At 41.1% G+C, this 23,650-nt stretch overlaps 1 protein-coding gene and 2 non-coding genes across 3 annotated transcripts; 2 read left to right on the top strand and 1 right to left on the bottom strand.

Annotated features, from left to right (window-relative positions):
* Window positions 1–2,104: 2,104 nt before the first annotated feature.
* LOC141658672 (uncharacterized) lies at window positions 2,105–2,677 on the bottom strand. The gene is made up of 2 exons (XM_074465561.1): window positions 2,306–2,677; window positions 2,105–2,194 (listed from the first exon to the last, which is right to left on the bottom strand). The coding sequence occupies exons 1-2, from the start codon at window positions 2,675–2,677 to the stop codon at window positions 2,105–2,107; spliced, it is 462 nt and encodes a 153-aa protein (XP_074321662.1).
* Window positions 2,678–7,209: 4,532 nt separating this feature from the next.
* LOC141620606 (small nucleolar RNA R71) lies at window positions 7,210–7,316 on the top strand. Its single transcript, XR_012532003.1, has one exon. It is a non-coding gene; the product is annotated as a small nucleolar RNA R71 (small nucleolar RNA).
* Window positions 7,317–23,246: 15,930 nt separating this feature from the next.
* On the top strand, window positions 23,247–23,353 carry LOC141625113 (small nucleolar RNA R71). Its single transcript, XR_012534913.1, has one exon. It is a non-coding gene; the product is annotated as a small nucleolar RNA R71 (small nucleolar RNA).
* The last annotated feature ends 297 nt before the right edge of the window (window positions 23,354–23,650 follow it).

Genomic DNA, 23,650 nt, shown 5'->3' with positions numbered 1-23,650 from the left:
GGTGACCGGGCGCTCATGCGCATAGAAGAGGTTTGGGTTTTGCGTCTTCATCCGCCTTAATCTCAAGTAAGTAGTGCGGTGAATTCGGCACAATTTCATTTTGTTCGGGTTAGGGAGTGGAATAGAATTCTTATCCACTCCGTTTACCCGTATTTGCCAATAGTTTTGCCGGTCTTGGGGGTTCTTCTTTATCCAATTGAGAGTATATTGGATATAATCCTTGGCGAGCATAGTCTCCCCGAAATGAAATTCATCCCGTTCAAGTTCAACTTACGGAAAAGGCGCTTAGCAAGGTGGGTAATAAGGCCACCCACAATAATTGGGGTCGGTTGTCCCAGTGAATTGCTTAATCAGTGAAGGTGGAGGGCCATATGATGAGCCACGCAAATTTTGAAGGTTGAAGGGTCGGAGCAAAGGTAGGAGCCGAGAATTTCCAATTCCTCCGTTCGGAAGTTGTGATTTTTATCTCGCCCGAAAACTGTCCAACCCATGTATCTATGCCAAATTTGGATGGCGGTATTATGACAAGTGTTTGCCGCTCTCTTCACTCTCGGGTTGTCATCAAGGCCGGCTATAGCCTTCCAAAGGAGTCCGTGATCAAAAAATTTCGGCGCTTTGTAAGGTGGGCTCAAGTCTAGCCCAAAATGCACAGCAAAGGTCGGTAAGGTCAATGAGAAGTCTTTGTTCATATGACAGAAATGCAAGAATGAAACCTTTTGATTTTGACGGTGCTTATCTATCCTAAGGGAACTAAGGAATTCCCAAGTGAGTCTAGAATAAATCTTCTCATGTAAATCATACATTTGTTTCATTCCAACTGCATCAAATAATTCAAGGGTGACACAATCTAACCCTAAGTATCTCATCGATTGGTGATCAATAAATCGAGTCGGGTGAAGGGGACGTTGTTTGAATAGTACAAACTAACTTTTTATGGTGACGAAACTGAATTGGAGTCCCGTAAAAGCCGGATCGGGACTCATGTCAATAGCCGAGGCCGCCACTGGTTCGGCTTATTGAAGCGCCAAATCACCCTTTCGGACTCTCTTCTTTGGTGCCATGGTTGATTGGATGAGAGGGTTACGGAAAGGGACGGAGTGGGTAGTGGATTGGTGGTGTTTGGTGGAGTTTTGAGAGAGAAAGTGGTGGTTTAGAGGGAGGGAGTGTCGCGATTTTGCGTTTGATTTTGTGTTATTTTTGGTGTTTTAATCCCATCAGAGTACTGCCAGCCGGTCCAAGGACCGACCGCTGGTGCCCCGGCTGAGAGTACGGGTATTTAAAAAAAAATCTCAAAAAAGGTTAGAAAACTCCTAGCCGGTCCAAGGACCAGCCGCCGGTGCCCCAGTTGGTAGTACACCTCAGCACACTTTTCTTCTCAATTGCTCTCCCAGCCGGTGGACAGGCTGTCGGCTAACCGGCAGGGAGCTGCCCTTCCTCGTCTTTCCTCCTTTTCTCCTCAAAGGGGGTGTTCCCAGCAGGTGGACCGGCTGCCGGCCTACCAGCTCAAACTCCCACCCACGTCATTTTTTTCTTCTTTTCCCAAGTCTTCTTTCCCAGCCGGTTGGCCGGCTGCTGGCTTGCCGATTGGGAGACCCTTCACAGTATTACCTCAACTTTTTCCTTGAATTAGGCGGAAACTTCCCAGTAGGTACATGCACTGGCGGCCGGTGGGCAGGTTGGGAGTACACTTGCTCTAAATTCCCTTCCTTTTAATCAAAACAAAGTCAGAAACTTCCCAGCCTGTGCAAGTGTAGGCCGCCTGCCCACAGGTTGGGTGTACATTACTTCGTGCTTTGTTCATTTCCCTTCAGTTTTAACTATTCTTCAATTGGCCATGAATTGCGTATTTTCCTCTTTCTTAGCCGACTCATCAAATCGGGATTCGGCCAATTGAAGGTTATGCTCTTGTTCTCCATGGAGCCTTGGTCTTCTTCCAAAGGACATTCCGTCATCAATCCAACTTGACAAGTATAAATGTTCCAAAATTCCCATTACCTATTTAAATGCATGCTATGTACAAATGGTGGTTCTTGTGGAACTCCACCAAACCATTTCTTGTTCATGATTGAGATTACACATCCCCCAAGGATGAGGGTTCTTACAACTAAATTTCACCTTGGGTCTCAATAGGTTGACCCTCATAGAAGAATTTCACTCGTTGTCCATTCACCTTGACGCACTCACCCTTGTTGTTCTGCAATTCAAAGGAGCCATAGGGAAACACGGTCACTACCTCAAAGGGTCCCGACCATCGGGATCTCAACTTCCCGGGGAACAATTGAAATCGGGAGTTTAAGAGTAAGACCTTGTCTCCCACGCCTATTTCTTTTCTTATGATCTTGGAATCGTGCCATTGCTTAGTCCGCTCCTTATAGAGTTTGGCGTTCTCATAAGCATCCAACCTCAACTCACCTAGCTCATTGAGTTGGAGGAACTGCTTGTTTCCCGTAACATCTAAGTCATAGTTTTGCTCCTTTAGAACCCATCTTGCCCGGTGTTCCAACTCGAGAGGTAGATGACAAGACTTGCCAAAGACCAATCGATAGGGAGTGGTGCCTATCGGAGTCTTGTAGGCGGTCCTTAAAGCCCATAGCACATCATTCAGTTTGGTGCTCCAATCCTTCTTAGACCTATTCACCACGCGCTCTAAAATAGCTTTAATTTGCTGATTTGACATCTTCACTTGCCCATTGGTTTGGGGGTGGTAGACAAGAGCCACTTTATGTCGGACGCCGTATTTCTTGAGTAGAGCATAAATGGTTCAGTTGATGAAGTGTGACACACCCTCGCTAATGACGGTCTAAGGTACTCCCAAGCGGGGGAATATATATTCCTTGAAAAGTTTGGAGACCACTCGTGAATCGTTAGTAGGGGCGGCGATTGCTTCTATCCACTTAGACACGTAGTTTGCCGCAACCAAAATATATTGGTTGCTAAATGATGACGGAAACGGCCCCATAAAGTCCACACCTCATACGTCGAAGAGTTTAACTTCCAAGATATTGTTCAAAGGCATCTCATCTCGCCTCCCAATGTTACCTCTTCTTTGGAAAGAATCACATGAGTGGACCAAAGCATAAGCATCCTTAAATAGAGAGGGCCAATAAAATCCACAATGAAGGACCCAAGCTTGGGTCCTAGAGGTGGACAAATGGCCTCCATATGTTGTAGCATGGCAAGTTTGAAGGATTGCTTTCCCTTCTTCATGAGTGACACATCTTCTATTAATTCCATCATTGCATCTCCTATATAGGAAAGGATCTTCCCACACATACCTACTCGACTCATATCTCAACTTCTTCCTAGCTTGGTTGTCAAGTTCTTCCGGGATAACGCTAGAGCTCAAGTAGTTTGCAATATCCGCATACCAAGGGTCGGAGTGCGTGATAGCTAAAATAGAGTCATTGGGTAGCCATTCATCAATGGGTATCCCATCATCAACATCTCCACGGGCTTGTTTAGTCAACCTTGACAAGTGATCCGTAACAAGATTTTCGGATCCCGGTTTATCTTTGATTGTGACATCGAACTCTTATGGCGAAATACTCAACAAATCAACCTCGGCTTAGCATCCTTCTTGACCATAAGTTGCTTGATAGCGGTGTGATCTGTGTAGATAATAAATTTGGAACATAGTAGGTAAGCCCGGAACTTCTCAAAAGCATACACCACCGTCAACATTTTTTTCTCCGTGGTAGTGTAATTGCATTGAGCATTGTCCAAGGTTTTGCTTATATAGGCTATCACATGGAGTTTCTTGTCTTGTCTTTGACCCAAGACCGCCCCTAATGCAAAGTCACTTGCATCACACATCAACTCGAAGTCGAGGTCCCAATTGGGTGGTTGCACAATTGGAGCCGATATCAATGCTTCCTTGAGCCTACAAAAGCTCTCAACACAAGATCCATCAAATATGAAGGGAGTGTCCTTGGCAAGAAATGAGATGAGGGGCTTGGCAATTTTTGCAAAATCTTTGATAAACCGTCGATAAATTAAAACCCCGCATGACCCAAGAAACTCCTCACACTCTTGACATTGGTGGGTGGGGGAAGTTTCTCAATCACCTCAACTTTGGCCTTGTCCACTTGGATCCCTTTCTTAGAAATGACATGACCAAGAACCACTCCCTCTTGCACCATGAAATGGCATTTTTCCAATTCAACTTAAGGTTGTATTGGATGCAAGTTTGGAGCACTTGGGAGAGGTTCTTCAAATAATCATCAAATGAGGTGCCATGGACACTAAAGTCGTCCATAAACACCTTCATAGACTTCTCAATATAATTGGAAAAGATAGACATCATAGCCAGTTGTAACGTCCCGGGAGCATTGCAAAGTCCAAACGATATTCTCCGATAGGCGAAGACGCCGCAAGGATAAGTAAAGGTAGTCTTTCCTTGATCAACCAGGTGTATGGGCATTTGAAGGAACCCGGAGTACCCGTCAAGAAAGCAAAAATACTCATGGTTTGCAAGACTCTCGAGCATTTGATTGATGAATGGCAACGGAAAGTGATCTATGATTGAGGCAGAATTGAGTTTTCGATAATCAATACACATTCTCCATCCCGTGACCGGTCGGATGGAGATGACTTCACCTTCCTCATTCTCAACCATGGTCATACCACCCTTTTTGGGAACGATTTGAACCGGGCTTTACCCAATCGCTTCCCGAGATGGAGTATATAATTCTGGCCTCAAGCAACTTATCGACTTCCTTCCTTACCACCTCCTTTAATTTCTCATTCAACCTCCTCATGGGTTGAGCGAAACGAGTGAATCCATCCTCACGCGGTGCATGCATATTCGAGGATCAATTCCCGTGAGATCATCAAGGCTATGCCCAATGGCTTTCTTGTTTTCTTTGAGGACATTTAAAAGTTTTTCCTTTTGAGATGCCACTGGGTTTGCATTGATGATAACGGGGAAGGAGTTTGCCTCATCAAGGTAAGCATACTCAAGGGAGGGGGTAAAGGTTTAAGGTCTACCTTTGGAAGGTTCTTACCCTCATCTTCATCAAGAATTGGTGGTAAAACTTCATAATCTTCCTCCAAATGCTCCTCCGAGCATTTATCCTTTGCATCTTCAATTGCTTCTTCTAACATGTCTATGGAATAGACACTCTCAAACATTGGTTGTGACATTGCTCCGATCAAAGAGAATTCAACCACATTTCCTCCCACCTTGAAAGTGAGCTTCCCTTCTTTGACACTTATGTTGACATCCCCGGTTGCCAAGAAGGGTCTCCCAAGGATAATAGAAGTTTGTTGGTCTTTCAAAATATCTAGAACCACAAAGTCCGCCGGAATATAGAAATTGCCCAATTTAACTGGAACATCTTCAATAACACCCATTGGTCTTTATACCGATTTATCGGCTAGTTGCAAGGTCATAGAAGTAGGAATCATGTCATGTAAACTAACCTTCCTTGCAATAGGGAGTGGAAGTATGCTAACACTAGCACCAAGATCACAAAGTGCCTTCTTGATACTCATGTTACCCACCATGCATGGAATGGAAAAACTACCCGGATCTTGCAGTTTTTCCGGCATGGGAATGAGTAAGACCGTGCTACATGCCCCCTAAGAGCCACTATACCATCTCCTCCAATACTCCTCTTCTTTGTCAACACATCCTTCAAGAATTTGGTGTAGAGTGGCATTTGTGTCATTACCTCGGTGAAAGGTAATGAGACTTCAAGTTTCTTCAACATATCCAAGAATTTGGAGAATTTACTCTCCTCATTCATTACTCTACTTCTATTAGGAAATGGTATTGGAGGGTTGTTGGTCTTTTCGGAAGTGGAGGCTTGCTTGGTGTTAACCACTTCATTTGATTCTTTTACTTTCCCTTGGTCTCTTTCAACCACTCTTTCTTGGTCTCTTTCAAACATTATTTCCTCCAACACAAAGTTCTCATCATCTTCAAGGTATTCACTCACCTTCTCATTCTTAGTGTTGTCAACTCTACTTGTGGGTGAGGGAGGTGGACTCTCCCCACCATCTTTCATCACATCTCTCTTTCTCTTTGGTTCATAATCCTTGTAAGGATCCTCTAAATCTTTCCCGCTCCTCAAGGTTACCACATGAGCTTGTTGGTGTGGTGGTGGTCCATCTATAGTATGAGAACCTTGAGGAGGCAATGAATGTGGAGCTCTTTGTGAGGAAGAGGGAATTTGGTTGGCCATATATGAGTCAAATGTCCTTTGATGTGCTTGGACATTTGAGAGCTCGGTCTTCAAGCTTTTGAATTATTGGTCCACTTGAGCCTCTCTTCTCTCAGCCTTTGCATCTATTTCCCTTAACAATTTCTCAAGAGAGGAGTTGGGGTTTGGTGGTTCAATGTATTATTGTTGGTTTTGTGGAGGTAGGTAAGAGTTTTGTTGTTGTTGATACCCTTGTTGTTGGTTGAAAGGTTGTTGAAATGGTGGATTTTGTTGTTGGTGGTACCCTTGTTGTTGGTATCCTTGTTGTTGGTATGGAGGGTTTTGTTGTTGGTTGCGGTAATTGTCTCTTTGATGAGGTGGGATGTAATTGGTGTTGTCATGTTGTCTTTGACCCCGATAGTTGGAGCCTTGGCCTTGGTTTTGATTGTATTGTCTAGAATGATCGGGCTTTGGTGGAGGCATATATTGTGGTTGTTGATACTTGGGGTCCAATGGTTGCCCCGCATAAGAAAGTTTTGGATCTTGGTTAGGGAAGGCACTGTAGAAGGTCTCATGGCGTTGGTAAGAGACCCGTGGTGCACCTTGTCCTTGAAGAGCAAAGCATTCTTGGTGGTCATCTTGTGGAATAGATGAGCAATATTCAATTGTATGCTCCACACCGCCACAATATTCATATTTCATTTGGGGTGGATAGTGTCTAGGAGGGAACCTAGGTTCTTGGACATAATAGACCTTGGAATGACTAGGTCAGCCCTCTTGGACTTGCTTTAATTCCCCTTGCTTATTTTCCATCTTGAACTCCTCAAACTTCTTGGTCAAGTCATCCAACTTAGCCTTGTATTCCGCTTCTATCCTAGAAGGCCCATCACTCTTATACTCCACATCTCTTGCATAGCTACTCTCCATCTCAGAAATATTTTGGATCATTTCCGTAATTTGAGCATTGTTCATGTTGTCAAAGTTGTCACTGGATGCCGCCATGATCATGTCCCGGAACCTTTGTTCAAGAGTTTGGAAAAAGGTTTGGGTGGTCATCCATTTTGGGATACCATGGTGTGGGCAAGATGTGAGGACATCCCTAAAGCGTTCCCAAGCTTCACTTAGAGTTTTCATCGGTCTTTGTTTGAAGGTTTGAATCTCATGGCGAATTATTGCGGTTTTAGATGGTGGGTAGAACTTGTTGATGAAAGCTTTGGATAAAGCCTCCCAAGTGGTAAATGTACCCGGCTCATGAGAATTCAACCACTTCTTAGCATTGTCTTTCAAGGTGATAGGGAAGAGCATTAGGAGTATTTGCTCTTCGGTTACACCATTGTGCTTGATAGAACCCGCTTTCTCTTTGAATGTTGTGAGATGTTGATGGGCATCCTCACTTTTCATCCCCATGGAACACATCTTGTTGCATGTAATTTATCACATGGGTGTCGAAGCTCAAAAGTGTTGGGAGCAAGGGCTCCATAGTCAATTGCCGAACAAGCCCGGTTGGGATCCGGCCTATTATAGTATCCCATAGGTTGGTCCGCCATACCGCCGTTTACTAGGTTATTTCCTGGAGATTCGGTGTGGTTGGTGTGAATGGAGTATTGTGAATGTGTTGGTGAGTTTTGTGGAGAATTGATTGGAGAGTTGTTTGGTGGAGAGTTGTGTGGAATGTGGAGAAGTGATAGGGTGGAAGAAGAGGGTGGTATATTTGGGTGCTCAATTGTGGAAGATTGGCTGATTGGTGGGTTAACAAGAGATGGAGATCCACGTATTACCGATAGAGCTTATATTCTTCTTCCCCGAAATGTTTTCTTGATCTCACGATGAAGTGGGAGAAGAGGTCCGATATAGCACCTATTAATGCACTCGATAAAAGATCAAATAGTCCTAATGCAAAGATTGCACTAGGACAAAAGGAGAAAACAAACAACAAATAAAAGAACTGAGCCTAGATGAAAACAAATAATCCTATCTAATATCGTCGTCCCCGGTAACGACACCTAAAACTTGTTATGCTTTTTATTTGTAATAGCTCCGCAAGTGTACGAATGAACGATGTAGCTTGCAAAGGTCGAACACAAGGGACGGAATTATGGCTCTAAGATTATTTGTTTAAGCTACTAGTTTAGTTCAATAATAGGATGTGGGTTGATTTCAGCTAACTAAGAAACTAGACTAAAACAATAGAAAGACGACTAAAAGCTTAAGATGGTAAAAGATCATGGTTAATAGAACTAGGATATCGGGTTCACTCATGTAGGGAAGGGGGGACAAGAACATAGAAAGTTAAAACCAAGAGCATATGCAAGAGGAAGACACGATCTCTCGATGCGAGACTAACCCCTAAAATAAGATTGATTAAGCTCTCACCTAATTAACCGAACCTTAATTTTAACATGTGTTTCCTAATTACTAGTCAAGCTCTCACCCAACGAATAGAAAGATAGATTAAATGCTCAAATTCTCACTCAAGCAATCTCACAAACACGTTGTGTGCATGACAAAATCAACAAGCATAAACTCAATAGTTTCACTCTTCCTATGTCTTAATCCTTCCTTACAATTCTACAAGAGATCCTCCTCCATCCTAGTAAGGCACTACTCACACATACTTGTAATAACAAACACAAAAGATGGAGACTTTGGCATGAAACAGGTAGAGAAAATCATGTTTGTGAGATAAACTAATCAAGTAACTTAAAATTTAAACAATTGAAAGATGAACAATAATAAGATAAGAATTATACCAAATGGAAGACAAAGTTGTAATCTTGGATTAAATACAAGAATAATCTTCAACAATCTTCAATTTACAACCCAATACTAATGTAAACAATTGAGAACAACTAATTCTAAGCTAATTTATCAAGTAATTAAGGTTTGATTAAGGAAAGATTAAAGCTTGCTTAAGAGAGTTTGCATAAAATTAGGGAAATAATATCATATCTAGGGTTGTGTGTACAAATTATTAAGGGAGGGGGTATTTATAGTTTACACGAAAATTAGGTTGGAAGTTACAAGCAAAGTTAAAATGCGGAACGGGAGTCCCAGCCGGTGGACCGGCCACCGGTGTTCTGCCCGGTTTGGAGCTCTCTGTAAGAATTTAGGACAAAAACAAGTCATCGGGTGTGCTTCACTGGTGGACCGGCTGCCGGTGGTCCACCTGCTGGGAGCTCGCTTGACTCTTCACTCTTATCTTGACTTTCGTCCCTCTTCTTTCACTCCCAGCCGGCTGACCGGTTGCCGGCAAGCTGCCCGGCTATGAGTTCTCTGTAACCTTTGGCTCTTTTCTTCCTTCTTCTTGTACTCCCAGCCGGCTGACTGGCTGTCGGTGGCCTGCCCGGCTAGGAGTTCGCTGTAACATTTCCACCTTTTTCATGGGAAAGTGTAAAGGGGGAGTCCCATCCGGCTGACCGGCTGCCGGCCCACCGGCTGGGAACCTCTTCTCATATTTCTATCCCCTTCTTTTCATGCATAGCTCCTCGAACCGTCTCCCTTGCTCCGATTTTTCTATTTCCGCCCTAAAACCTGTAAGATTTACATAATATTATAGACTAGGGAACCGAGGTACAAAATGCAAGGTAAGATACACAAAGCCGACTCAGACGGAGTCGAAATGCACGAAAATAAAGAGGGGAAATGGTGTAAATAAATCATATATCATCAGGCACCCCTTGGTTCACAACCAGCTCTAAAGGACCCAAATCAGTAACCTGGTCTTTGCTTTCATTATGAAGAAGGACAAGTTTGGTGTAGGCTTGCTCCTCCTCATGATTGGTAGTCTCAAATGTGGTGTTGAGTGTGGTTTTAACCTCAAAACATTGGCTTTTCAAAATAGTAGTATAAGAGCTTTTCATTTTAGTACAAGCAACCATAACTTTAGGCTCAATGCATTTAGGCTCATGGTGAACAATATCCAAGCATGGCTTAGCAACCATTTGGTCTAAACCCTTTTCCTTCCCAACTGTTTTGATGGCCCCTAAGCGCTCTATTTCAGCTAAGACGTCATGTTTCCTAGGCCTTGCTAAACTCTTTTCCACACACAAAGCCAACTCATGCAATTCACTATATGAATGCATCATTTCCAAGTTAATTCTCCTAGCAATTTCAGATTTCAAGCCAAGATAAAATCTGATTCCCTCTTGGACAAAATCAACTTCTTCGTCACACACAAATTAAAATCCTCAAACAACTTTGGGGGCATTTGGTTAGATAAAGGGAAAGGGAAAGAGAATTAGAAAGGGTAAGAGAGGGAAAGATAAGGGATTACCTAAAACTTAACTAGTTGTTTATTTACATCAAGAAAATAAAGTGTGATGGGTTGTGGTTTGTTTTGGTGTGCAGGTGGTAGTTTAGGTGGGGTGGTTGTGGTGGTGGTGATGGTGGTGGTGGCATCATGGTGGTTGTGGCGGTGGTGTTATAGTGGTAGTTTATGTGGGGTGGCTGTGGCGGTGGTTTTGTTGGTGGTGGTGGTGGTGGCGGTGGCGATGGCGTCTTGATGGTGACTGGTGTGGTGAGAGTCGCAAGTGTGGTGGTAGGTAAATAAACTGGTTGAAGGGTAACAAGGGTAATGAAATCTCATACCTTAGGTGGGGCGGGGGTAAGGAATTAGATGAATTGAGAGGTAAGGAAGGGCATTTCATTCTCTTTGTTTTTGTCAAACAAACAGCAACAAAGGAAATCAATAACTTTATTTCTCTTTCCCTTTCTTATAAACCTCCAACCAAAAGCCCTCTTAGCATATTCAACAACACTTAAAGAATTTTGCTTAAGGGTTTTAAGTTCAGCCCATAATTTATCCAAGATAGAATAAGGTAAGAACTTTAATCTCATGTTCATTTCAATTTAAACCAAGATCTTATCCTACCCTTCCCTTCCATTCTCCTTGAAAAATTAAGAGTATTATACCACAAAAAAGAAACACCCTTTAAACAAGACACAACCAGTTCACACTTCTCTTCATCAGAAAAACACTTGTTCTCAAAATAGCATTGAACATCAAATAACCAAGACACAAATGCTCTATTATTTTCACCATTAAAGGAAAGAAGTAACGGTGTGTTACCTTTGCCTCTAAGGGTAGGAGAGCACTTAGAACAGTTAAGGAGCAGGTGGTGCTCTCCTTGGTACAAATCAGGTGGCTTTGGTTCTCTTGGAACTCCATGGCTGTTGGTTGCCTTCTTTGTGTATACTCCACTATCATACCCTCTTCTTAAGGCTTCTAACCTTCCCATGTCAGCTTCTAAGGACTTGGAAATGGAACCAAGGTCACAAGACTTCATCTTTGAGCATGGAACAAAAGGAACAACACCAATAGCTACTGATTTTCCCATGAAAAATCAGAATGACTACAACTCAAGTAAATTAGATTTTTCAAGAAAAAAATGAAAGTTTTGATAATCTCTATTCACTCAATGGGCTGTTTTTGTATTTGTAAAGTAGTTAGGGAATATAATGAACTCACAAAGGCTTGAATCTACCCAAGACTAACACAAGATAGAATTGTGTTATAACCTGGCTCTTGATGCCAATTTGCAGTGTAATGGTTGGGGGTCTCTTATATTTTGAGGGATTCAAAGATGAAACCAACACCCTATATGGCTATTCACAATTAGAGTGGCAACACTTTAAATAAGGAATAAATTCTTAGACAATCAAAGGAAATTAAGGCTGTTTTTGTGAGACAATTTTTTGATTAATTTGCAATAAAAATAAGGGGGGTATAATTATCAAACTAATAACCACAGTAAGCACATGAGATTAGTTTAACAATTTGGAAATCTAAACTTGACACAACCACAACAAGCACAGGCTATGACAAATTTAGACACAATGTGACTCAAACAAACCACAACAAGCACAGGATTGTCTAAGACATACCACCAGGTCCTTAATCAATACCTAAGCAAGCACAAGGTGTCACTAAGCCTGACTCTTAACTAAGCAAGATGCACAAGTTAAAGAGATTCAATTTTGAGAAAACTCTCAGTTTTTCATTTCAACATAATCTGAATATTACAATGGATAATGGCTCTTTATATCATTGGAGAGGATATTGTAAGTGCTGTTCTTGAATTTTTTCAGTCTAGCAAGCTGTTAAAACAGGTCAATTCTACTACTCTTACTCTAATTCCTAAGAAAACCAGACTTGTTAGTGTGGTAGATTTTAGACCCATTGCCTGTTGCAACGTACTTTATAAGACTATCTCAAAGGTTATTTGCAATAGACTTGCTGGTATCCTCCCTGAAATAATTAGTGCAAGTCAAAGTGCATTTATTAGAGGGAGGGATATAGTGGATAACATATTGATTTGTCATGACCTAGTGAGATTGTATAATAGGAGGGCTTGTTCTCCTAGGAGTATTATGAAGATTGACCTTAAAAAGGCCTATGATTCCATTGAATGGCCTTTCATCAAGCAAATGTTGCAGGCATTGGGGTTCCCAGATCAAATGGTTCATTGGATAATGCAGTGTGTCTCTACCCCTTGGTATACTCTTAGTCTTAATGGTGCTTCTTTTGGTTATTTTCAGTGGAGGAGGGGGATAAGACAGGGGGACCCAATGTTCCCTCTGATCTTTACTATCTGTATGGAATACTTGAGTAGGGTTTTATGTGAGGTGACACAGACTATGGACTTTAATTATCATCCCTTATACAAACCCTTGAAGTTGAGCCATCTATGTTTTGCAGATGACCTCTCATTGTTTTGTAGGGGTGATAGGCAATCAATTGTTATCTTATTAAGAGCCTTTGCCACATTTTTTGATGCATCTGGGCTTGAGATGAACTGTGATAAGTCTGATATCTATTTCAATGGTATGAGGCAGGAGGAGATTGATTATGTGCTCAGCATATCTGGGGTTAAAATTAGGAGCTTTCCTTTTAGGTGCCTTGGTGTGCCTATTTCCTATAAAAGGATGGCTATAGGATATTGTACCAGGTTGGTGGAAAAGATTATAGGTAGAATCAGAAGCTGGGGAGCTAGAAAACTGAGCTATGCTGGGAGGTTGGTATTAGTTCAGAGTGTTCTCACACAACTTCATTCTTATTGGACCAGAATCTTTATCATTCCCTTAACTGTAATTGACAGGGTGGAAAGGATTTGTAGGAGCTATTTATGGTCTGGGTCTGAACTTTATTTGAGAGTTCCTGCAGTGGATTGGGAGACGGTTTGCCAAGAGAAAAAATGTGGAGGTTTAGGAGTGGTGAATTGCAGGAAGTGGAACATTGCTATGCTTGGGAAGTATGTGTGGTGGATAGCTGATAAGGCTGATCACTTATGGATTAGGTGGGTTAATCATATTTATATTAAGAATCAGCCCTGGATGGATTAAAAACCTACCACAAATACAAGTTGGACATGGAGGAAAATATGTCAAGTAAAAGAGCAGCTTAGGGAAGGCTTTACTACTGGGAATTGGTGTAGGAATCAGGGGAGATACACTGTTGCAGATGGGTATTCATGGTTACAGATTGAGCACTCTAAGGTAACATGGTATCCACTTATCTGGAATGCTTCAGTTGTTCCTAAAAATGCTTATATTGGATGGATTTCTATGCAAGGACGGCTGCTAACAAAGGACAGATTGGGCTTATTTGATATTCAGACTGATGGGCAGTGTGAGCTATGTCAAGGTCATATGGAGGACCATGAACACATGTTGTTTAAGTGTGGTTTCAGTAGGCATTGCTGGTCACTGCTCTAGGATTGGCTAGGTTACAAGTTTCCCTTGAATGGTTTGTGTGACTGGTTTAGGAGGTGGAGATGCAAGACCTTCATCCAGAAGCAGATCATTGCTGCAGCTATAGTTGGTCTGATCTATCACATTTGGATTGCTCGTAATATTTGTAGAATAGAGGCAAGGCTTCTAGCACCATGGGCAGTACTTAAACAACTCAATGTAGAGCTACAAGCACATTTTCGAACACCTATCAAGATTAAGCCGGTGCAAAAATCTGTTTGGGCATGTCAGTTACTTGCAATTTAGATCTTTTATTTGCTTGTAAGGTGTATGTCAGTAATGGTGGTGATTTTGATGTAATCCTTGAATGATTATCTATATAATATATTCACAGTTCACCAAAAAAAATGGCTGTTTATATAGAGCTTAAAAATGCTGCAAAATAAAACCCTAAGAAGAAATCTAACCATTAATGTAAAACTACTTTAATCTAAGGGTTGATTTTGAATTAAGTAAGAGGACAAATTGATAGGATCTGAATGTCAACTATTAAGGCCAATTAGGAGCTGTCTTATTGTCTTTTAATATGGCCCAAAGCTGCTATGGACAGTAGAGAACAGAAAAAAGGAGATAAAGGGAAGAAGAGGACAAGCTGTCACTTTCATTGTGTTCCCTCAAAAGTAAACTGCTTTTGATAACATGTTAGGGTCTCCTTTTCTTGTTTTCTGATGCTCACATACTTGGAATCATTTAGAGATCATTTGGCATCCCTGGACGTGCCATTCAAGCCATGCAATTTGATGCGTTCATTTTACATAGTCTTTCTAAGCCTTATTGGTCGGACTAAATCTTTTCGGTAACTTGTCGTTAGGAGAACCTAGACCAAAACACAATTTATAACTTCACAAACAACTCTACAATTAGTAAAGAGGCAAGTAAAGGTCGGATCCCAAGGGACAGGAATTGAGATGAGATTTCTATTGCAACTAGTGGTGTCTTAGGGGTGTCACAATTTGGGTTGATGTAGAAGGTCACTAAACTAAATAGCAATGAAAGTAAACAAGCAAGATGAATTAAAAGGGTTGTAAACAATTGATAAAAAAGCACTAGGGTGTCATGGGGTCATAGGGGAATCATGAGAATTGATCATACAAACATGTTCTCAAATTATAAGCAAGCAATTATTATTGTGATGGATTGAGTTGGGTTATATCTTACAATCCTAGGAAAGTTTGGGTCCCGAAGCCGAATCGATTAGATTGTACAACACCTACAAGTCGACTTAATCTTCCCTACTCAACAACATGCATGGTCTAATGAGACTCGAGTTGGTTTATGTCTTACAAGTCTCATTGAAAAGATAGGTGATGGGTAAAAAATGCAAGGATTCATAGGCTCGCATTTCATCAAACATAACATGTGCATGAGTTGAGATCAAAACAAGCAAGCAAATAAATCATGAAATCATATTAATTTAAGCATGAATCATTCCCCATGTTGGTTTCCCCTAATTACCCATTAACCCTAGCTAGGTGACTACTCACTCATTATCATGTTGGTTATGCTAGCAAGGTTGTCAATCATACCAACAAAGTAAAACATGATGAATAAATGAAAGTAATTAACGATAATTAAAAAGGGATTAAGAGAATTATATCTACTAATGATTCCAATAATAAAGCAAGAATAAAAGAAGTACTTGATGCTTGATTGAGAGGTTGTCAATCTCCCAATAATAACCCAAATAATCTTCAATTACCCAAAATAAAGGATGAACAAAAGAGAGATTAAGGAAATAAAACTTGTATTAAAACTTGATTAATTGTTGATTACAAAACTAAAGAGAGATTTGATTGATTTTAACTACACTAAATATTTCTAAGAAGAACATGCTCTTCTAATTAGACTACTGGGGTATTTATAGTGGAAATTAGGTGGATGCATTAGGGTTAACTAAGGTTAAATTAGTAATTACACTTTTTAGATTTGAGCAGGGAAACGCCGGTATTTTTCGAAGGAAGGGCATCTTTCTTTGAAGCTTGAAGAAACGGATTTGTGCTGGACTGGAATCCGTGCGTCTTAGGCTCGGGACGGGCGGATTCGTGAGGCTCTGCCCGGGCGTCTTTGGGAGAAGACGCACGTCTTCTGTAGCTGCTGCCCGTGCGTCTTTGAAGGAAGACGCACGGATTGTGGTGCTGGGGACGGACGGATTCAGGGCAATCCGCACGGATTGTTGTTCAGCATTGTTTCTTCTTCTTTTCTTCCCTTTTCTTCATAAAATCCTTGGGGATTTCCTTGGGGATGCAAGGATCTTTCCTCAACATTGCTCATCTACTATAATATGTACAAAGGCATTCTAATCTTGTCTCTCCTTGATGCTTGGTCATTGAATTCAATCAATTTAGTCTCGTTTTGCCATGAAAATGCAAGGTTTGCACTCCTTTCCTACCAAGGACACAAAACCTCAAAGAATATGCAAAACAAAGAACTAAAGACAATAAATGACCCAAATATGCACTAAAAAGCATGGGAACAAGGCTAATTCGGGGGCTAAATATGCGCTAGTTATGGTCACATCAAATATCCCCAAACCGAACATTTGCTCGTCCCGAGTAAAGAGGTGACAAAGACTAGGACCATTATTTAAACTAACCTAATAACATAGCCGATATGAGACAATTAGCGGGTCTCACTCCGCCCCTTCAACTCACAACAAGACAACCATGAGGTAGGATGCCTTCTTGCAAGGCAAGGTGGGTCTTGCCAAAATGGCGACACATCCAAACTTTAAGCACACAAAATCAAATAATGGATGCATCTACAAAAAGAATAGCCACTTCCTCATCAAGTGGCGGAGTCAACTAAAAAGGAACAAATTTAAGAGCATATAATACTTCACAAATACTAGTTCAACAAATTACTAAGGTTAAGAGGATGGCACTAAATCACCTCCAAATGGTGTTAAACTAGACTACTTTCGTCCTCAATTTCCAAATGCTTTCGTCAAGAGCGATCGGATGGTTATGAAATGATGATCCCTATGATGCTAGTAGCATATGACATGACAAGTCTCGAATTCTCTACAAAAGTAAAGGTCATGGATCGTCCCAAGCTCGACAAAGTGGCTTGACAAAAAGGCTTTTTGGGAATGAAATGCTCAAATCGTTGTAAACAAAGGTGGATATGACTAGTATTCAAAAATTGACCTCATTCAACTTTCACATTTCAAAAATTTAAGATGGGGTTTGTCCCTTATGGGCTAGTGTCCTTTGTTTTCGCCAATCGCTTATTAGGCAACCGGTTAACCTCTAGACAATAGCTTTTCGGGGTGATAGTCACTCTGTCTCTGGGCGATTGAATTCACAACCGTGTGGGGGCCCAATTCAATGGATCCCTCTCCAAAGCACATCGAAGTGGTATGCCTCCATCAAAACAACTAAAATTCTCAACATTTCAACATTTCATAACATTTGAGGTTTCCTTAGCAATAAATTACTTCCACATAACAAAATTTTCGAAATGAGCACTTCAAACTTATTGATAGAAAGTATTTTTGGGTTGCCTTACCACAAGGTCAATCAAGGTCACCTAGACAAGTTAACCAAGTCCACATCGCATCACGGGGTTGGATAGGTGACTCACATCCAAAACCTTGACTAGGCTTTGGGTCATGGGTCAAAAGACACTAGTATGACACAATCTAGGATGTTTTACAACCATTCTAGTAGGCAAAGTCTTAAGTTGAAAAGGTATTTGTAATGGCTTAGTTGCTCTTGTCAAAGTTCCTAATTAGGCACTTTTCAAAACATTTCATCTAAATGCAACTATATGCCATGATGCAACTATTATAAACATCCCAATGCAAGTGATTCTACCAACTAATATGACATATAAACTAAATGCAAGTTCTAAATTCACATTGGTATACCACATCAATCAAAATAAAGCCACATAGTCATTAACATAAAGAGGAAAAAGGAGATTGGAAAGATCATACCATGCGGTCTTCAATATCCTCATGTCTCGGATGTGGCGTAGTCGATCAATGTGAACAAGGATAGAACAAACACAATATATACAAGAATATATACAAGACTACACTACAAAGGGAATAAACTTGTTTTTGGCTTTTTCAATTTTTCAAATTTTTATGCTTTTTCGAAATTTTTCAAATTTTTTTTTTTTTTTTTGGATTTTTGAATAAGAAGTTAAGTTAGAATTCCCCATCCCCACACTAATATGGGCATTGTCCTCAATGGCCAAAATGATGGGAAATTATGCAAGCATGATGCATGATTTCTATACTAAATGCAAACTACACTAATCTACACTACATGATGCATGTTTTTTTTGTTTATGACGGAGAGGATAATTTAGATTACCTCCCGTTGTGTATGCATTGACTTCCCCAAACCGAGTTAGACATTATTTCTAATGTCCTAAGGATGGGTGTAGTTCATGCACACACTATGCAATGCATGAAACTAATTTGTCATTTTGGATTTTGAAAGGTGGGAACAATAAATGAGAACACCTCAATGGGGTCGAGGTGTGAGTCCTCTATGGTGCTAGGACTACTCCAAAAATGATCAAGAAAAACAATTAAAACAAAGAAAGAAGTAGAACAAACCTCGAGAGGGTAGGAGCCTCCAAAGCTTGCTAATCTTCCATCATATCATCACTATCATCACCTTCCTCATTAGAAGTGGACTCATTGCCACTTTCCTCTTCACTTTCTTCTTCACCTTGCTCATCATCCTCTTCTCCTTCTTCACTAGCTTCTTCATCAATGTTATCATCAACATCGTCATCATCAACAACCTCATTGTCACCCGGAAGCTCACCCCTAGATGCACTCGGAAAGAAGACTTCTCTATCCGCCCAACTAGGCAAAGGACATGAAGGGTCAAGTAGTCCTTGCCTAGCTAAGTGTAGGAGGGGTGGATATTGAGCTAAGTAAGCATCTTCCCGGTCCTTGAAGGCTTGCTTGTGCATCTCTTGCATAAGAAGAGTCACATAATCCTTGCTTGCTTTGACTCCTTCGGGTTTGAACTCTTGGTACTCGAAAGAATAGGGTGGTGTGACAATGGAAGAGGAGGGCATTTCAATTTCACCCTTTTGTTGTTGGATAATATACTCGGCCTCTTTTGAAAGGGGAAGGAGATAATTGGTCCGGTGGACACTTAAACGACAAATCTTCGAAGGCAAAGTAAAAGATCTAGCCTCATTTGTGAGCCATCCATACTTGGTGTCAAAAGGGTTATGAGAGACCCACTTGTATTTGTTTATCATAGTATCAATATCAATGAGATGACCACCCTTCTTCGCCTCATACTTGTTATCGTTGTGGAAGTTAGGATCAAAGTATTTAGCTAGAATAGTGACTAGACCGCCATTCACAATAACGGTAGTGCCTTGCTTCCCACAATCAATGTTTAGCCATCTATCCACCAAAAGCCTTAAAGAGTTGAAAGGCTTGGTGTGTTCCCTTCCAATGTTCAAAGCCGACTCAAGAAGAACAAAATCGAGTTTGGTGAAATGGTTGGTGTCTTTTCTTGCAATGATGGTGTTTCCTATGACCTTGTGCCATACTCTAATGCCCGGGTGGTGGACTAAAAGAGCACGACTAGCATGAAAGCTCTCAAATTTCCTTCCGGAAATCGCCTCCCAAAGAGGAGCGGGGTCATACTTGCCAACATTCTTGAAATAACTCGGTGAATCACTAAAACCCAAAGCTTCACCCATTTCCTTAAAGGAGATGCGCCTACTAACATTAGCTAGGCGGAACTCGATGTTTTCCATAGTCTCAACCTTGTTAACTTTCAAAAAACTCAAAAATTCTAAGGTAAGGGAGGGGTATGTCAATTCTTTTGACTCAAAAAATTTTTCAAACCCCATGGCTTTAAAGAAGGCTCTAGTTTGCTCAAGGACATCCAAATTATCTAAGGCATCTTCACAAATAAACTTGGTGGATAAAAATTCTTTTCTAGCATACTTGGCAAAAGTGTCCCTATGGGATTTGGAAATGAAAATTACCTCCGGATAGTTCGAAAGTTGATCAATTTCCGGAGTAGTAGATGTTGTTGCTCCCATGGGAGGTTGTTGTTGTTGCACTTCCAAGTTTGGGCTAGCTACCACCATAGCCAATGCTTTCTTTGCTTGAAGACTCTTTTGCCTTGATGAAAGTGTCTTTGCCTTTGGTGCCTTTGCCTTTATTGCTTTTGTTGCTCCCTTTGTCCTTGCCATTGATTATTAAACCAAGAAAGGAGTGAAAAATCTTCAATTTGTAGTGTACCCAAATCGATTTAAAGATGAAAGGCTTTGCCTTTATGAATTCAAAAATTGACTCAAAGGTTGAAGATTTTGTGCTTGGTTTTGATTTTTATTGAAAGAGGAGTGATTGATTTGTTGTTAAAAGGATGTTTTGATTTGATTTTGGTGAATGTTGTTGAGGAATCTTGTTTTTGTGATGGAGAGGATGAGGGTTTTGGAGTTATGGGTTTTATGAGTAGTGTTTTGAATGAGGAAATGAAGAAATGAATGTGGGAGGGGGTTTATAATAAACCCGAAAAATTTGAATTGCAGGGGGAAGACGGGCGGCTTTCCTTCGGGACGCCCGAATTCTGCCTATTCTGGGTTTCAAAAATCTCGCCTAAAGACGGGCGGATTTGAACAAAGACGGGCGGATTTGAAAATGCGGGACGGGCGTCTTTCAAAGAAGACGGGCGGATTCCTTTACAGGGATTTTTCTTATTTTCCTCAGCCAAAAAGACGGGCGTCTTTCAGTGAAGACGGGCGACTTTCTGAAGACGGGCAGATTCTGTTTCAGGACGCCCGGATTCGCTGTCAGTCAGAAATTTCAAAAATTCAGCTCATGAAGGACGGGCGTCTTCTACCCAATATGCCCGGATTGCCTGGAGACGGGCGGATTCTCTTGAATCCGCTCGGATTCTACCCCTTTTACCCGGATTCAGTTCCATCCGTGTACTATGCTTATCCCTTGTCATTTTTCCATTCTTCAAACTCTCGTGTTCTCTATTGTGGGGGCACTACTAAGGCATGAATAGCCTAGGCAATTGCTATCCCCACACTAAGCTAAAGCACTACACATTAATTGAAATCATTAGTCCCTCCCTCACTTCTCTCAAACATGACAATTATCTTGATCAAAGTATAAAAATCCAAAAATAACAAAAAATTCAATACAAGAATTGAAATGCGAGTTAGGGTGTTAGAAATATTTGCAAGTGGTGGTTTAGGGAGAACTCCACCAAACTCTCATTCTTGATGAGATGTCAAGGGGGCATGTCCAAAGTGTTGTTGATGTTGCTCAACACCTTGAAGAAATAATCAAAAGCTTGTTCATTATTGTGATAAAGTTCTTCAATAAACCTTTGCCCTTGTTGTCGGTCTTGATCGATAGCATTGCCAATGTAGGGATTGAAAATCCCTTCAAACTCGTCGTCCCAAAGACCACAAACTTCATCCACTTGATTACTAAAGATCTCTTGAGTTGATAGAGACAACTCTCCCAATTTCTTGTCTTGGCCAATGAGGCCATCCTCTTCTTCTTTGCTTGACTTTGATGAGCTTTGCAAGCTCTCTTTGTTACAATTCACTTGCTCTTTTAATGGAGCATCTTCAATTTTCTTCTTCCATTGGAGTTCCGACTTCTTCCTATCATTCTTCCGGCTATAATGATCAATCATAAAACATGGTTCATGCAAACGTGGAGCTCTCATAGTCTTGTCAAGATTAAAAGTTATACTCTCATCTCCCACTTCTAGAGTGAGCTCTCCATGTTTCACATCAATCACCGCACCCCCGGTGTGTAAGAAAAGTCTTCCTAGGATGATTGGAATGTTGGAGTCTTCTTCCATGTCAACAATGACAAAGTCCACCGGGATGAAAAATTTCCCAACTCATACGGGGACATCTTCCCATATCCCTAATGGTGTCTTCGTCGATCTATCGGCCATTTGGAGTGTGATATTGGTGCGTTTAAGCTCTCCCATCCCCAACCATTTACTCACCGAGTACGGCATAACACTCACACTAGCCCCTAGATCACATAAGGCTTTGTTGATCGTGGTGTCGCCAATGGTACACGGTATTGAAAAGCATCCCGGATCCTTGAGTTTTGGAGGTGAACTCCCTTGAAGTATTGCACTACTCACCTTAGTGAAGGCGATAGTCTCAAGTTTCCGGATCGACTTCTTCTTTGTGAGGATGTCTTTCATGTATTTTGCATAGGCCGGCACGTGATTGATTAATTCCGTGAAAGGAATCAAGACTTCCAAATTCTTCACAATTTCCATAAATTTTCCAAGTTGGTCATCAAATTTGGGCTTGGCTTGACGACTCGAAAAAGGAAGTCTAATCACAATGGGCTCCTTCTCCTTGACCTTGTCTTCATTTTTATTTGAAATTTCTTCTTTTGATGGTTCTCCATCCTTGGAATTTTGCACAATTTCTTCCTTGTCACTAGCTTCCACAACTTCATCCTCAACTTGCTTCTTCGGTGCTTCATACCTTGTACCACTTCTCAAGTGAATGGCACTAACCGTTTCATGTCTTGGGGGATTACTTTGAGGTAATAATTGCCTCTTTTGTCTTTGTGAGCTTGAAGATGCTAGTTGAGTCAATTGGGTTTCCAACATTTTGGTGTGAGCTAGGATGTTGTTGATGGTGATTTCCTTTGCTTGACTATCTTTTTGCATTTGAGTGAAAAATTCTTGTTGATTCTTTTGCATTTGGAGGACCGCTTTTTGAACATCAAAACCTTGGTCATTTTGTTGATTGTATGGAGTTTGATTTTGGTAACCTTGGTTATGGTTGTAAAAGGGTCTTTGATTTTGGTTTCTCATGGGTGGTGGGGTGTATGTTGTTTGAGGGTTTTGAACATTTTGGCTTTTGTATGAGAGATTTGGATGGAATTTGGTGTTTTCATTGTAATAGTTGGAATAAGGGGTACCACTCTTGTATGCTTGGAAAGCATTCACTTGTTCATTTGTTCCCCTACATTCACTTTGGTCATGTCCCAAAGTTCCACAATTCTCACATACCCCACTTGGGATTGATGAAGATGCCGTCATGGCATTAACATGATGCTTTGGTGATTTTGAGGCTTCTTCAAGTCTAGCCATAGCTTTTTCAAACTTCACATTGATTGTGTCAATGTGAGCACTAAGTTGAGCACCCAATTGAGTAATGGAGTCCACTTCATGCTTTCCTCATCTAGTAGCCTTGCGAGGTCTACTATATTGTGAGTTATGGACCGCCATTTCCTCAATCTTGTTCCATGTTTGATTGTCATCAACTTCGGTGAACATTCCATTTGATCCCATGTTGAGAATGTTCCTTGAATCTTCATATAGACCGTTCCAAAATTGTTGTACCAAGAACCACTCACTAAGTCCATGGTGAGGACATGAGCGACAAATTCCCTTGAACCGCTCCCAAGCTTCATACAAAGATTCTTCATCCCTTTGCATAAAACCCGTAATTTGAGCTCTTAGCATGTTATTCTTTTCCGGTGGGTAGAACTTTTTGTAGAAAGCGAGAGCCAACTTCTTCCAAGAATCAATTCCGAGAGTAGCCTTATCAAGGCCTTTCAACCATTGTTTCGCGGTGCCAATTAGAGAAAAAGGAAATAAGACCCATCGAATTTGGTCTTGAGTTACACCGGTTTGAGAAATCGCATCACAATAGTCGCAAAAGGTTTCCATATGAGAATGAGGGTCTTCACTAGGCATCCCCCCAAATTGGCTTCTTTCGACTAATTGGATAAATGCGGATTTGGCAATAAAATTTCCGGT

This window comes from Silene latifolia, chromosome 1, assembly GCF_048544455.1.
Source record: "Silene latifolia isolate original U9 population chromosome 1, ASM4854445v1, whole genome shotgun sequence".
Lineage (NCBI taxonomy): Eukaryota > Viridiplantae > Streptophyta > Magnoliopsida > Caryophyllales > Caryophyllaceae > Silene > Silene latifolia.
Note: the sequence above shows the minus strand (reverse complement) of the source record. Positions and strands in the feature narration are given on the sequence as shown.